General features: G+C 42.7%; 1 protein-coding gene across 4 annotated transcripts in view; it reads right to left on the bottom strand.

Annotated features, from left to right (window-relative positions):
• TMEM68 (transmembrane protein 68) overlaps positions 1-13,715 on the bottom strand; it is a 37,230-nt gene extending 23,515 nt beyond the window's left edge. Inside the window, exons 1-2 of one of the 4 annotated variants that reach the window (XM_055432359.2) lie at positions 13,608-13,715; positions 4,104-4,497 (exon numbers count right to left, since the gene is read on the bottom strand). In XM_055432359.2, coding sequence (XP_055288334.2) covers positions 4,104-4,428 — 325 coding nt within the window. In that variant the 5' untranslated portion in view covers positions 4,429-4,497; positions 13,608-13,715. Of the gene's footprint in view, positions 1-4,103; positions 4,498-12,975; positions 13,494-13,534 lie in introns of those variants that run through there. The other 3 variants (XM_055432358.2, XM_055432357.2, XM_055432360.2) reach the window with 3 other exon arrangements.
• Between the last annotated feature and the right edge of the window lie 4 nt (positions 13,716-13,719).

Genomic DNA, 13,719 nt, shown 5'->3' with positions numbered 1-13,719 from the left:
ACATCACCTAAATTAAGAGATAGTCCACAAAATCACTGAGCAGTACTCTGCAAAAGTGTGAAGGCCATAAAGACGAAAACTCCGTTTTAAACTGAAGATATTACAACTAAATGCAAGATGGGATCCTGGTAAAAGAACTCTGGCAGGGAACCTGGTAAGATTCAAATGACATCTGTAGTCTGGTTGATAATGCTGTACCACCGTTAACGTGATAACTGTAGAAACAGTTATGTAAGATGCTAACGTTAGGGGAAGCTGAGTGAAAAACAGCAGGAACTCTGCACTATTTTTGCAACTTTTCTGTAATTCTAAAATTTTTTTTAAATGAAGTTTTAAAAAGTCCTAATTGTTGAAACAGGAAGGGAGGAGGAAGAGGGAGAAGGGGGAAAGGGCAAAGGAAGTGAGGTAACCTGCCCAAGGTCACCCAGCTGTGACAGGAGAGGCTGGTTTGAGCTCTAGCCGGTGGACCCAGGCGCCCTTCCCTGGGTGAAACGCAGGAGGTGAAGGAAACTCTAACCCACCTGAGGGCCACCTGAAGGAGAGCGGGGATGTTCTCTTGAAACCCCAATTTAATTTTCCATAAAAATACTCTTCTACAATTCTATAAAGCAGTTATCCTTCAATTAAAAAATAAATTTAAATATATATATGCCAAAAAGAAACCTACTACCTGTGGTTGAACTTGGAGGACCCTTTTAGTGAATAAAATATGTCCATGTTTTTAAAAAATAATAGTAAATGTGAAGTTAAAAAGTCAAAATTGCTATAATTTAAAGGCTGTAAACAACTTGAAGGTAGGGACCTCATTGACAGACTACCTAAAAATAGGTATTTAAAGAAATATCAGATTCATGTTCCATGATATAGTAGAATCAGAGAATGGTTTGGAAAATGCCAGAGCATTTACATAATATACAGTAGAGGGTAAAATTTAAGTTCAAAACAGGAAACACTGGATAGATTCTTGAATAAAGATACTTATAGTAAAGCAATTACCAACAAACAACAGTGTCAGTCAGTCAGTCAGTCAGTTCAGTCGCTCAGTCGTGTCCGACTCTTTGCGACCCCATGAATCACAGCATGCCAGGCCTCCCTGTCCATCACCAACTCCCAGAGTTCACCCAAACTCATGTCCATTGAGTTGGTGATGCCATCCAGCCATCTCATTCTCTGTCGTCCCCGTCTCCTCCAGGTAACTAACTAAATTAGCTATAGGATTTACAGAGTCTATACAGTCATTACAACTCATGTAAGAAGGCTTAGTGACAGGAAGATACTAGTCTGCCACACAAATAAAAAGCAATAAACACACCAGAATTCAATGGCATAGCAAATTTTAGGTGACTGTTATTTTCTTCTCCATATTTATTTTTACTTGCCACATTTTCTACAGTGAACATTTTTATTAGTTAAAAACTTCTCTGAAGATTCTTTACAAAGCACAAATTAGAACTGATTTGACATCAATACAAAATCTGAAGGTGCACACAAATGCCTATTGTGTATGTCACTAAAAGAGTGGAGAAAACCGTTTTAAAAAGCATCACTTATCCCAATAAAATACAAGGTTAAATTATCATAACAGAACATTAAAATAGGGTAAGAAGTAATCTATATTTTTACTTCCTCTGAGCCTAGGGGCATATTTAGAAATACCTCAGAAAAATAAAGAATAAATACTTCAAAATTATATACTCGCTTACAAAATAAGTTCAACACTTGAATTTATAGAAATTAAATCATGTCTCCTGAAATATAAATAAATTCAAATTCCTTACAATATGCATTATCCTGAAATACGGGGGGTTACAAGATGTTCAAGCAGGTTTTAGAAAAGGCAGAGGCACCAGAGATCAAATTGCCAACATCCGCTGGATCATGGAGAAAGCAAGAGAGTTCCAGAAAAACATCTATTTCTGCTTCATTGACTATGCCAAAGCCTTTGACTGTGTCGATCACAATAAACTGTGGAACATTCTGAAAGAGATGGGAGTCCCAGACCACCTGACCTGCCTCTTGAGAAACCTGTATGCGGGTCAGGAAGCAACAGTTAGAACTGTACATGGAACAGCAGACTGGTTCCAAATAGGAAAAGGTGTATGTCAAGGTTGTATATTGTCACCTTGCTTATTTAACTTATATGCAGAGTACATCATGAGGAACGCTGGGCTGGAAGAAGCACAAGCTGGAATCAAGATTGCCGGGAGAAATATCAATAACCTCAGATATGCAGATGACACTACCCTTATGGCAGAAAGTGAAGAGGAACTCAAAAGCCTCTTGATGAAAGTGAAAGAGGAAAGTGAAGAAGTTGACTTAAAGCTCAACATTCAGAAAACAAAGATCATGGCATCTGGTCCCATCACTTCATGGGAAATAGATGGAAAAACAGTGGAAACAGTGTCAGACTTTATTTTTTTGGGCTCCAAAATCACTGCAGATGCTGATTGCAGCCATGAAATTAAAAGACGCTTGCTCCTTGGAAGGAAAGTTATGACCAACTTTGATAGTATATTAAAAAGCAGAGACATTACTTTGCCAACCAAGGTCTGTCTAGTCAAGGCAATGGTTTTTCCCGTGGTCATGTATGGATGTGAGAGTTGGACTGTGAAGAAAGCTGATCGCCGAAGAATCGATGCTTTTGAACTGTGGTGTTGGAGAAGACTCTTGAGAGTCCCTTATACTGCAAGGAGATCCAACCAGTCCATTCTAAAGGAGATCAATCCTGGGTGTTCACCGGAGGGACTGATGCTAAAGCTGAAACTGCAATACTTTGGCCACCTCATGAGACGAGTTGACTCACTGGAAAAGACTCTGATGCTAGGAAAGGTTGGGGGCGGGAGGAGAAGGGGATGACGGAGAATGAGATGGCTGGATGGCATCACCGACTCTGTGGACATGAGTTTGAGTGTACTCCGGGAGTTGGTGATGGACAGGAAGGCCTGGCGTGCTGTGATTCATGGGGTCGCGGAGAGTCGGATACGACTGAGCGACTGAACCGAACTGAACTGAACAAGTGGGAGGGGGACATAGACTCCCAAATCCTATAAACCAGGCCACTGCATTTCTGTCTCACTGCAGTAAGGACAATGAACAGTAGCTGTCTACACAGACGCGGGCTCTGGTCATGGAATGTGGAGACACCATCCCACGGTGGGTGAACAGCCACCAGACGTGTGAGGGCTGTGCTGACTGGCAGGGGCATTGGTATTAGCGGGTAAATAGTAAATTCCCTACATCAGTAGCGTGTTTCCTGTCTGCATACCTTCTGAGGACCACTGCTGGGAGTCCGAGCCCCCAGCCAGGGACAGACCCACCGCACAGCACAGGTCAGAGACACACAGGCCGAGACCCAGAAACCAGGGGCTGCGTCCTGGCTCTTCTCCCTGGTGTCCTAGCGGCCTTGGGCAAATGACAATCTCTCTGTTCTTCAGTTTCCTTATGAGAAAACTGCAAAATGGAGATAATACATGGGCTCCATCTACTATGTTATAAGAACTGATGCATGTTAAGCATTTGACACCAGATGGCATGGTCAAGTGCTCAAAAATGACTTGCAAGCACATGTAGATTTAACGTGACAACACGTTAGCTTAGTAAGTCACCCAGTGACTTCCGAAATGAGGCAAATAGAAAATGGGTAAATTTTGGTATATAGATCATATTTAATTTTAAAGTATTATTACTTAATATTTCATTGTTTAAAAATCTCGACACTGGGAAAGTCAAACTTATTTTGAACAAAGTGGGAAGTAAACACTAAATAATTACAGCACTTTCAAAACAGTTTTCTATACTGTTTTAATTCGTCTCTTACTCTTTTAAATGTTATTCATTTTTTTAATTTTAGCTTATTGATGACAATAAGCTATATGGTTCTACACAGCTATATGGTTCTTTGTTTAATGGAAACGAATGTGCTTAGAAGAAAATCACTTTAATAAAGACATACACGTGCACCACACATGCAAACAGATAACAGGAAACAGTAACTCTCCCCTCCATCATATTTTTCAACATTTCTTCAGTCACCCACAGGGATGATGATGGGGTGTCAGTGCACCACACCAGCAGGAGCTCAGAGCACAAAGCGATCTGCTTACCATGCCAGACAGCCGCGTGTCCGTCCCACAGGGTCGCCACCGTCTTCCTCGCGCCATCCCACAGATTATGGGAGTAGGCTTCTTTTAGCACATTCTTCCTCTTATAAATGTGTAAGAAAATGATAGTAAGGTAGAGCAGAAAGATGGTGAAGTAAGGGAGTATTAAAAGAAGGAGTGGTGTGAAAACCCACAAGAGGTAGTTTGCAAAATTCCAGTAGTCCTCCAAGTGCTCCACACCAAACCACGCTTCAAGAACGTGGATGAGACAAGTCATGGAGGGCATGGAGTCCTGTCCCACACCACAACTTTGGTTCTTGTTGGTCATTTTTCTTTAGCAGGAAACAGCAAATGCAGTCTCTTTCTTCATCGTCATGGCCGGTCTTCAACTTAGCCACTAGAAGGGAAAAATAATCCAGCGTGATTCTCTTCGCACCTGAGGGGTTCAATGTTTTGGTCTATGTAAAAATATGGTGCAGAGACATTTCTTAATACCAAAAATGAGTCGGTTGTTAACTCTTAACTTCGTTGAAGATTTAAATGTGAAAATGGGTATCCTCTGTCCACTCGTGAAGCGTGCTGGGCTTAGCTTCTGAAAATAACTCACAAGCTACAGTTACAAGAGGAAAACAAAGCCGATGAATGAAACTGCAGCTTGATCTGAATAATTTGACTATATCTTCAGTGAATCATACTGAGCATTTGTATCTTAAACTGAGTTATGTTGAGATAACTATTCTTCACAGAAGAAAACATCAATATCTGATTCAATAAAAGTAACCCAATTCTTTAGGAAATGATGACATATGTTTTGGGGTATTATCTTTTACAAGCAGGTTTATAGAAAAGCTCTCTGTTCCTTTTATGTTATACAATAATAAAAGTTTATCAGCATAGTTTTTATCTTATATGTCACTAAAATTTCTCTTGTATCTTAAATGACTGAAGAAACAGAGCATACAATTATTTTATGTCACTCCCTAAAGCATTCACTTAACTTGCCAGAAATTAGATAAATATTTTGTCCCAAGATTCAATATCTGTATTCTGGAAAACACCATAAACAAATGGAAGAAAAATATGATTTAAAAAAAGATAACCATTAATACCTAGAGACAGAATTTCCATAAAATAAATGGCAAGAGACATAAACACAATGTGTGACAAACATGTATCCTGCCCAACACCAGTGTATCATAATTCAAAATTATACTCATGCTACCATAGCTTTTAGTGAGGACCTCTATATACTGTTTTGCTGCTAAGTCACTTCAGTCGTGTCCAACTCTGTGCAACCCCATAGACAGCCTAACTCTATATTAAACGGTTCCTCCATTCACGGGCTTTCCCAGGCATGAATACTGGAGTAGGTTACCATTTCCTCCTCCAGGGGATCTTCCTGAACCAGGGATCAACCCACATCCCCTGCATTGCAGGCAGATCGTTTACCACTGAGCCACCTGGGAAGCCCCTGTACTCAAACACCACCCCCCGCCACCAAGATGTTTTTGAATTCAGAGTTACAGAAAACTGTGCTTCTTCAGAGAAAAAATATGAAGTTAGGATGTGTATCAGGCGATGTCTCTTTTTAGTAACTACTTTATCCAGTAGTAGCTGGATAAAGCTGATGGTCAAACATGATTTTCGATGACACAACTGTATTAGCCCTCATGATTACAATGTCCTACATAAGATTTCCTTCTTCCATTCCTATTTTCTCTGCTTCTGATTCTATTCTTAGAGATATTTTAACATTACTCCATACCACATAACCTTAATGAAAATCATCTCAAATCGTTTGTGGATGAGGTGGGAAAGGAAAAAAAATGAAAGAAAGAGATTAAGGGAGAGGGAGACAGACGTAATAAACTAGCGTGTTGGCGGCACACAGGATCGACTTATTCTTCCAGGGATGGAGGATGTGTCTGATTTCCTGGTAACCAACAGCACTTATCTGTAAGAAGTCTGGGCCTGTGGTGTCCAGAAGGTGGACACAGCACACACGCAGCCCACATTCTGTGTTTCATTTACATCACATTTTAACCAACCCATCAAAGGAGTCAACCAGAAGGAGATGGCAACCCACTCCAGTATCCTTGCCTGGAGAATTGCACGGACAGAGGAACCTAGCCTGCTACAGTCCATGGGGTCGCAGAGAGTTGGACACAACTGAGTGACTAAACATAAACACACACAGAGTCAAACCACTAAAATTTATCAGTGTTTGAGCATTCAGAGTAAAACAACACAGCAAAACTTACTACTTTTTAAAATAAGAGCTTTCCTCACTAGGGTGGCTATCATCAAAAAAAAAAAAAAAGAGGAAAATAACAAGTGATATTGATGATATAGCAAAATGCAAACCTTTGCACATTGCCAGTGGGAATATAAAACAGTGCAGTCACTGTGGAAATCAGTTTGGCAGTCCTCAAAAGGTTAAACAGAGAGTTACCACTGGACCCAGTAATTTTTATCCTAGTTATACAACCAAGAGAATTGAAAACATATTCACAGAAAAATCTGCAGACAGTTGTTGACAGCAGCATTTAGTCATGATAACCAAAAAAATGGAAAAAACGCAAATGTCCATCAGTTGATGGATAAAAATATGCTATAGCCAGAAAAAAGATTATTCAGGCACAAAAAGAAATGAAGTACTAGTTTATACCACAATATAAGTGAACCCTGAAAACATTATACTAAGTTAAAAAAAAAAAAAAGTCAGATACCGAAGGCCACATCTTACATGATTTCATTTCTATGAAACACCCAGAACAGGTTAATCCACCCAGACACAAAGGTTAGTGGCTACCAGGGGCTGGCGGCAGGGCAATGAAAAGTGACTGCCAATGGAAACAGAGGTGTCTTTGAGGGACAATAAAAATGTCCTGGAACTGGATGGTAGTGATGGCTGTACGACCTTATGAATATACTAAAAACCACCGAGTGGCACATTTTTAAAATGGTGAATATTATGATGAATTATATCTCAACAGAGAGAGCTTTCGAATACTGTTAATACATTAAAATTTACGATAGCCTCTCTAATATGTTCAAAGAAGCTTTTCCCAGGCCTGAAAACCAATCATTTTGGTGAGCTGACCCTTACTGCTTAATAGAACTGTCCCAGTAATCTAGTCTCATTTCCAATTTTTAATAGGATTCTAAAATCTCGTGATTTTAAAATCTTTAGTACCTCCCTCCACCCAAATTGGTAACAGAACTCTCTCTCCTACCCTGGTCACATTCTGACCTATCACACATCCTTCACACACACAGTAGAGGGGAGAGGGACAGTGCATAGGTAGACTCCCGGGGCCAGAGGCTACGAGGACCCATCACAAGATCCAGCCACCCGTTAACAGCACCCCACATACCGCACACAAGAACCTCCTCCACAAACGGTCAACCCTTCGAGTTAAAACATTCCAGAACAGAAAACTCAAAAGGTGCCCATTCCACATTCAAAGGTCTGTGTCTGTGCTCAGTCATGTCCAACTCTTTGTGACCCCATGAACTGCAGCTCACCAGGCTCTTCTGTTCACCGGATTCTCCAGGCAAGAATACTGGAGTGGGTTGCCATTTCCTACTCCAGGGGATATTCCTGACCCAGGGATCGAACTGAACCTGTGTCTCCTACATCTCCTGCATTAGCAGGCAGATTCTTTACCACTGTGTCACCTGTTTGAGCAAAGACCTGAGGACGTGAGGAAGCAAACCACGTGCGCCTTTGGAAGAGAATTCTGGCTAAAAGAATGGTAGGCACAAGCGCTGCTCACTTTGGGGTGCAGTGAGGAGCAGAAACGCAGGCAGGCTGAGGAAGAGGGGTGGGGTGGGCGGTTGGAAACAGGGAGCACTGTAGAATTTTGTGGGCTAGCTTTTACCTAAGTGAGAGGGAAAAGGTGCCAGAAGGATGAGATTTCCAACTTTGGTTCTCAGTGACGGCTATGTTGAGAAAACACTGCACAAGGGGCAATAAGAAGTTACTGCGGTCACCAAGATGAGTCATGAAGGTGCAGGACAAGTGTGCAGAGGGAAGGCTATAAGAGACGGTAAACTTCTGCATATATTTTGAGGATAAAGCCAACAGGATGCACTGGTGAATGAATGTAGAACATGAATAAGAGGAGAAGTCTGGATGGCCACACGTTTTCAGGCAACATGGGTGGGTACACGGCAGGGCTCACTCCTTATTGTGGAACCCAAGACAAGTTACAGGATATCTCTCTGCCTCAGTTTCTCCATCTACAAATGAGGATAACAGTACCAACCTAATAAGACTGTCTTGAAGTCCAAGACGGCAGAGTAGAAGAACATGCACTCATCTTCTCATTCTTCAGTGCAAAGAAATAGAGGAAAAGAATAGAATGGGAAAGACTTGAGATCGCTTCGAGAAAATTAGAGATACCAAAGGAACATTTCATGTAAACATGGGCACAATAAAGGACAGAAACGATATGGACCTAACAGAAGCAGACGATATTAACAGGTGGCAAGAATACAAATAACTATACAAAAAAGATCTTAATGACCCAGATAACCACGATGGTGTGATCACACTCAGGTAGAGCCAGACATCCTGGAATGCAAAGTCAACTGGACCTTAGGAAGCATCACTATGAACAAAGCTAGTGGAGGTGATGGAATTCCAGCTAAGCTATTTCAAATCCTAAAGGATGATACTGTGAAACTGCTGCACTCAATATGCCAGCAAATTTGGGAAATTCAGCAGTGGCCACATGACTGGAAAAGGTCAGTTTTCATTCCAATCCCAAAGAAAAGCAATGCCAAAGAATGTTCAAACTATAGCACAATTGCAATCATCTCATGCACTAGCAAAATAATGCTCAAAATTCTCCACGCTAGGCCTCAACAGTATGTGAACAGAGAACTTCCAGATGTTCAAGCTAGATTTAGAAAAGGCAGAGGAAACAAAGACCAAATTGCTGACATCCACTGGACCAAGAGAGTTCCAGAAAAACATCTACTCCTGCTTTATTTTGACTATGCCAAAGCCTTTGACTGTGTGGATCACAATAAACTGTGGAAAATTCTTCAAGAGAGGGGAGTACCAGACCACCTGACCTGCCTCCTGAGAAATCTGTGTGCAGGTCAGGAAACAACAGTTAGAACCTGACACGGAACAACGGACCAGTGCCAAATCAGGAAAGGAGTTCGTCAAGGCTATATATTGTCACCCTACTTATTTAACTTATATGCAGAGTACATGATGCAAAATGCAGGGCTGGATGAATCACAAACTGGAATCAAGACTGCCAGGAGAAATATCAATAACCTCAGATATGCAGATGACACCACCCTTATGGCAGAAAGCGAAGAGGAAGGCTCTTGATGAAAGTGAAAGAGGAGAGTAGAAAAGTTGGCTTAAAACTCAATATTCTTGGGAGTCAGTCCCATCACTTCACGGTGAATAGATGGAGAAACAACGGAAACAGGAACAGACTTTATTTTCCTGGGCCCCAAAATCACTGCACGTGATGACTACAACAATGAAATTAAAAGATTCTTGCTCCTTGGAAGAAAAGCTATTACAAACCTAGAGAGCAGAGACATTACTTTGTGTCAAAGGTCCATCTAGTCAAATCTATGGTTTATCCAGTAGTCATGTATAGATGTGAGAGTTGGACCATAAAGAAAGCTTACTGCTGAAGAATTGATTCTTTAGAATTGTGATGTTGGAGAAGATTCTTGAGAGTCCCTTGGACTGCAAGAAGATCCAACCAGTCAATCCTAAAGGAAATCAGTCCTGAATATTAGTTGGAAGGACTGATGCTGAAACTGATGCTCCAATACTTTGGCCACCTGATAAGAAGAACTGACTCATTGGAAAAGACCCCGATGCTGGGAAAGACTGAAGGGAGGAGGAGAAGGGGACGACAGAGGATGAGATGGTTGGATGGCATCCCTGACTCAATGGACATAAGTTTGAGCAAGCTCTGGACTTGGCAATGGACAGGGAAGCCTGGCATGCTGCAGTCCATGGGGTCCAAAGAGTCAGACACGACTGAGCAACTGAACTGAACTGAACTGAATAAGACTGTTATTAACAAAGCTTAGAAGAGTGCCTTCCACCAGAAAAGCACTAAACAAGCGTGACTATCATCAGCTTGCTTGTAAAAAGAGGGAGCTGCTGGAAGAACAGGTTTAGGCATCCCAGGAAATCCTGGCCATCAGGAATTCAGGTTTGAACACGTCCAGGCTGTACTGGACATCCAAGTGAAGATGTTCAACAGACAGCTGGACACAGCAGAGTTTCACAGGAAGGTCAGGGCTAGAGTAATACACCTGGGAGACAATGACATATAGACCAGTAATGAAAACTGGAAAACTAAAGAATATCCCTCTAGGGAGTGAACATACAATAAAAAAGCTGAGCCTTGGGGCCCTCAACATTTCAGAAGCTGGGAAGCCAATGAGCAACTACCATCCTCCTTCCAGGAGTGGCATCGTGAACATCAGAGTAAGAAAGGAGGAGTCCTCAATGATGCCGGGAGGTCTAGTAAGATGAGGAATAATAAGTGATCCTTGGATTTCACAACACAGAGGCACTGGCCAGCCCTGTAAGATCAGCTTTGATTCAGTGGGGGATAAAAGGTGAAGTAGGTTCAAGAAAGAATGGGAGGGAATGAACTGGAAATAGCAAATATTCAGAGGAATGCTGTTGTGTAAAGGCACAGAAAAACAGGTTGGTGGGGAACGTGGGTCAAGTTTGTTGTTGTCTCACCGTGAACGAAACTACTGCAGTTTTTAATACCAATGATGATGTTTCAATGGGAGAATGAGAAACGGATGATCAAGAGAGAAGATAATTACTGGGGCCTGGGCCAGCGGGGATAGAACACAGCGTACAAGAAAGAGGACAGCACAGAGAAGACTTATATCACTGATTATGAATTCATGTGTTCAATAAACAGTCATCGAGCAAGTATGTAGTTTGTGCCGGGCACTATTTTAAACACAGGAATGTATCAGTAAACAAAATAGATGGTTATATGAGAAAATATATGCAAAAGTACTTAGGATAATATGCCCAGGACATGCTAGTCACCTAAGCAATGCTGGCTAACTACAGATAGAGGTGAATTTGTTCATCCAAATCTTTGACAAAAATATGGACCAAGATAGAGTCCTAAAACCTTTCACCAGAGGACTATCGGAGGATTTTAATAAAAAGCTTTTGATTTGATAGAATACTCACAAGAAAATGAGAAAATAGCTTTAGATCTCAATGAATACCACCTCTTAATTGTGCAGAAAAGTTAAAAACAGAAAGCCAAGTAAACTTACCAAGTAACCAAACTAATTCAGTGAAAAACTGAGTCAAAATTAAAACCCAGGCCTCCTACTTCCTACTTTGATTTTCATTCACTTTTTAAGTCTCACTCCCTCTCTGACAGAAAGGCTAAAAATATTAACACTGCAGTTTCTCCTCCCTGTGCTTCTGCCTGGCCCTTTGCCCCCTCCAGTTTACCAAGGGCTGTACATGACTCCCTACTGCTTTATTGTCATCCAGTAAAAACTATCACTGTTTAAAAGATGTTTTGGAGGAGATTTATTTTAGTTACCAAGATTCCCGAGTATTTCCTAAGCCCCACCCCCCAAAAAAACTCTCCAATGACACACAGTCCTATGCATCATATACTTTCCTGTCTGGAATTCATGTAACTTGTGAGGAAAAGCTGCCAAGTTGAAATATCAGCATGTCGATGTTGCTGATGAGGAACATTTACTGACTTTGTAGATGTTAAAATGAGAATATTTCAAAAACCAGCAAAACAGAGGGCTATTTTGTTTTCTATAAAACCTTCAGGAAATAAATCTATTCTTTTTTTTTAATCATTACCAGTACTTTCGCCACCATGGATGGGAGCAGATTCATTTCTTATTTTTAGTATAGGAGCCAAATTGCAGATATGCTGAAAATGCCAGTTACAAGAAATCCTCACTGAAACACTAACTACTTTTCCCTTTTTATTTTTGTGTATTTCATAATGGTTTAACAGGGCTCTCACACTCAGTTTCAGTGAATAAGCATTCTACTTCAAACCATCAATAAAGCAGAAGTTTATCTAATATTTCAGCTATGCTATCTGGCAAAATCAACCATCTTATCTTTTGGCTTTCAAGCTTCAGACTCTTAAGTTCTGATCTGAATTCCAAGATGTTTTTTTCTTTTTCAGTCCTAGAATGTCCCTCGATTCCTAGTTAAAATCTTCCACTCTGTTTGAGTCACTAACATGAGTAAGAAAGCAGTAAGGAGGCATGGGCATGAATTTGAGCAAACTCGGGGAGATAGTGGAGGACAGAGGAGCCTGGCATTCTGCAACCATTGGGTCGCAAAGAGGTGGACTCAACCGAACCACAACAAACGATCCTGGAATAAACACTTCATTTGAACATTAAACTTCTACTTCCACCGACTAGTAAAAGCGGCCAGAACATGAGGGGCCGTTCTAAACCTCTGGATTTTATCTCAGCTCTTACTTATTCTGGGCTTCCCTGGTGGCTCAGTGATAAAGAATCCGTTTACCAATGCAGGAGACCCAAGAGATGGGGGGTCGATACCTGGGTTGGGAAGATCTCCTGGAGTAGGAAAGAATACCAAACCAACTTCAGGACCCACAGCACAAACCAAGTCCTAAGTGTTCCACAAGCTTCAAGTATGAACGTGCTTCCTGGAGGAAGTTGTCTGGGCGATCTCAACCAATGCCAAGCACTGCTTTTTTCAAACCCAGCAGAGCTGATCCAGTTTTCCCAATCCTGGTTTGGACACACCTATCTTTAAGTCCTGTCTTACAGGCTGCAAAACTCGGAGACCGAGACAGTGCCAGGCGCCTCTAGAGTAGGTACCCACCCAGACTACTAACAGCACTGGTGAGAAGTCTGATGCTCATGGTTCTCTTCATTCCTTCCCAGCCGCCCTACGAAGCAGGTGCTACTCATCACCCCTATTTACAGACTCTTACAGCCAGGCTCGGGTGGTCAAGTGGCCCGCTCTGGTCACGAAGGTGGTATGAAGGGCACCGACCAGGACATCCTCCGAGCCGGAGCGGCCTCCTCCCTAACACCACACAAGGGGGTGCCACTCGCATCCCCATCAGAGCGGCCCCAGAGGCAGGCAGGGAGCGGAGACACCTCGCCCCCCACCCAAGAGGAGGCCACACACGCCGAACTGCAGCGTTGGGGCGTGGGGGGGAGATGCAGGCCAAGGTGAACTGGCTCGTTGTCACCCAGGCAGGGCCTCCCCTGCCAGCCACTCCGGGGCCCGAGCCGAACCCCGAATCCAGGGGGAGCCTGGGGACGCCGCGGGGCCCCGATGAGACCAGACGTGCGGGCTTAGAGCCGCGTCCCGGGAGACTGGCCGGGGACCGAGGAGCGCGGGGTTCCAGGAAGCCCAGGCGGGGACGACGCACCTAGAGCGAAAGGCAGAGGCGGCTCTGCTCGCCCTCACCCTGGAGCAGCGGCGGGAGCTCCTCGGTGGCTCACCCGGGGAAGCGGAGACACTCGAGCAGCCGTTCTCCCCGAGCGACGCGGGAGGAAAAAGCCAAGCGCCGGCTGCATCCCGGACAGTGTTGTGTGCTACACCGCTCGTCGTCCC

This window comes from Moschus berezovskii, chromosome 16 (genome assembly GCF_049115385.1).
Source record: "Moschus berezovskii isolate FMDL1 chromosome 16, NW_MosBer_1.0, whole genome shotgun sequence".
NCBI lineage: Eukaryota > Metazoa > Chordata > Mammalia > Artiodactyla > Moschidae > Moschus > Moschus berezovskii.
Note: the sequence above shows the minus strand (reverse complement) of the source record. Positions and strands in the feature narration are given on the sequence as shown.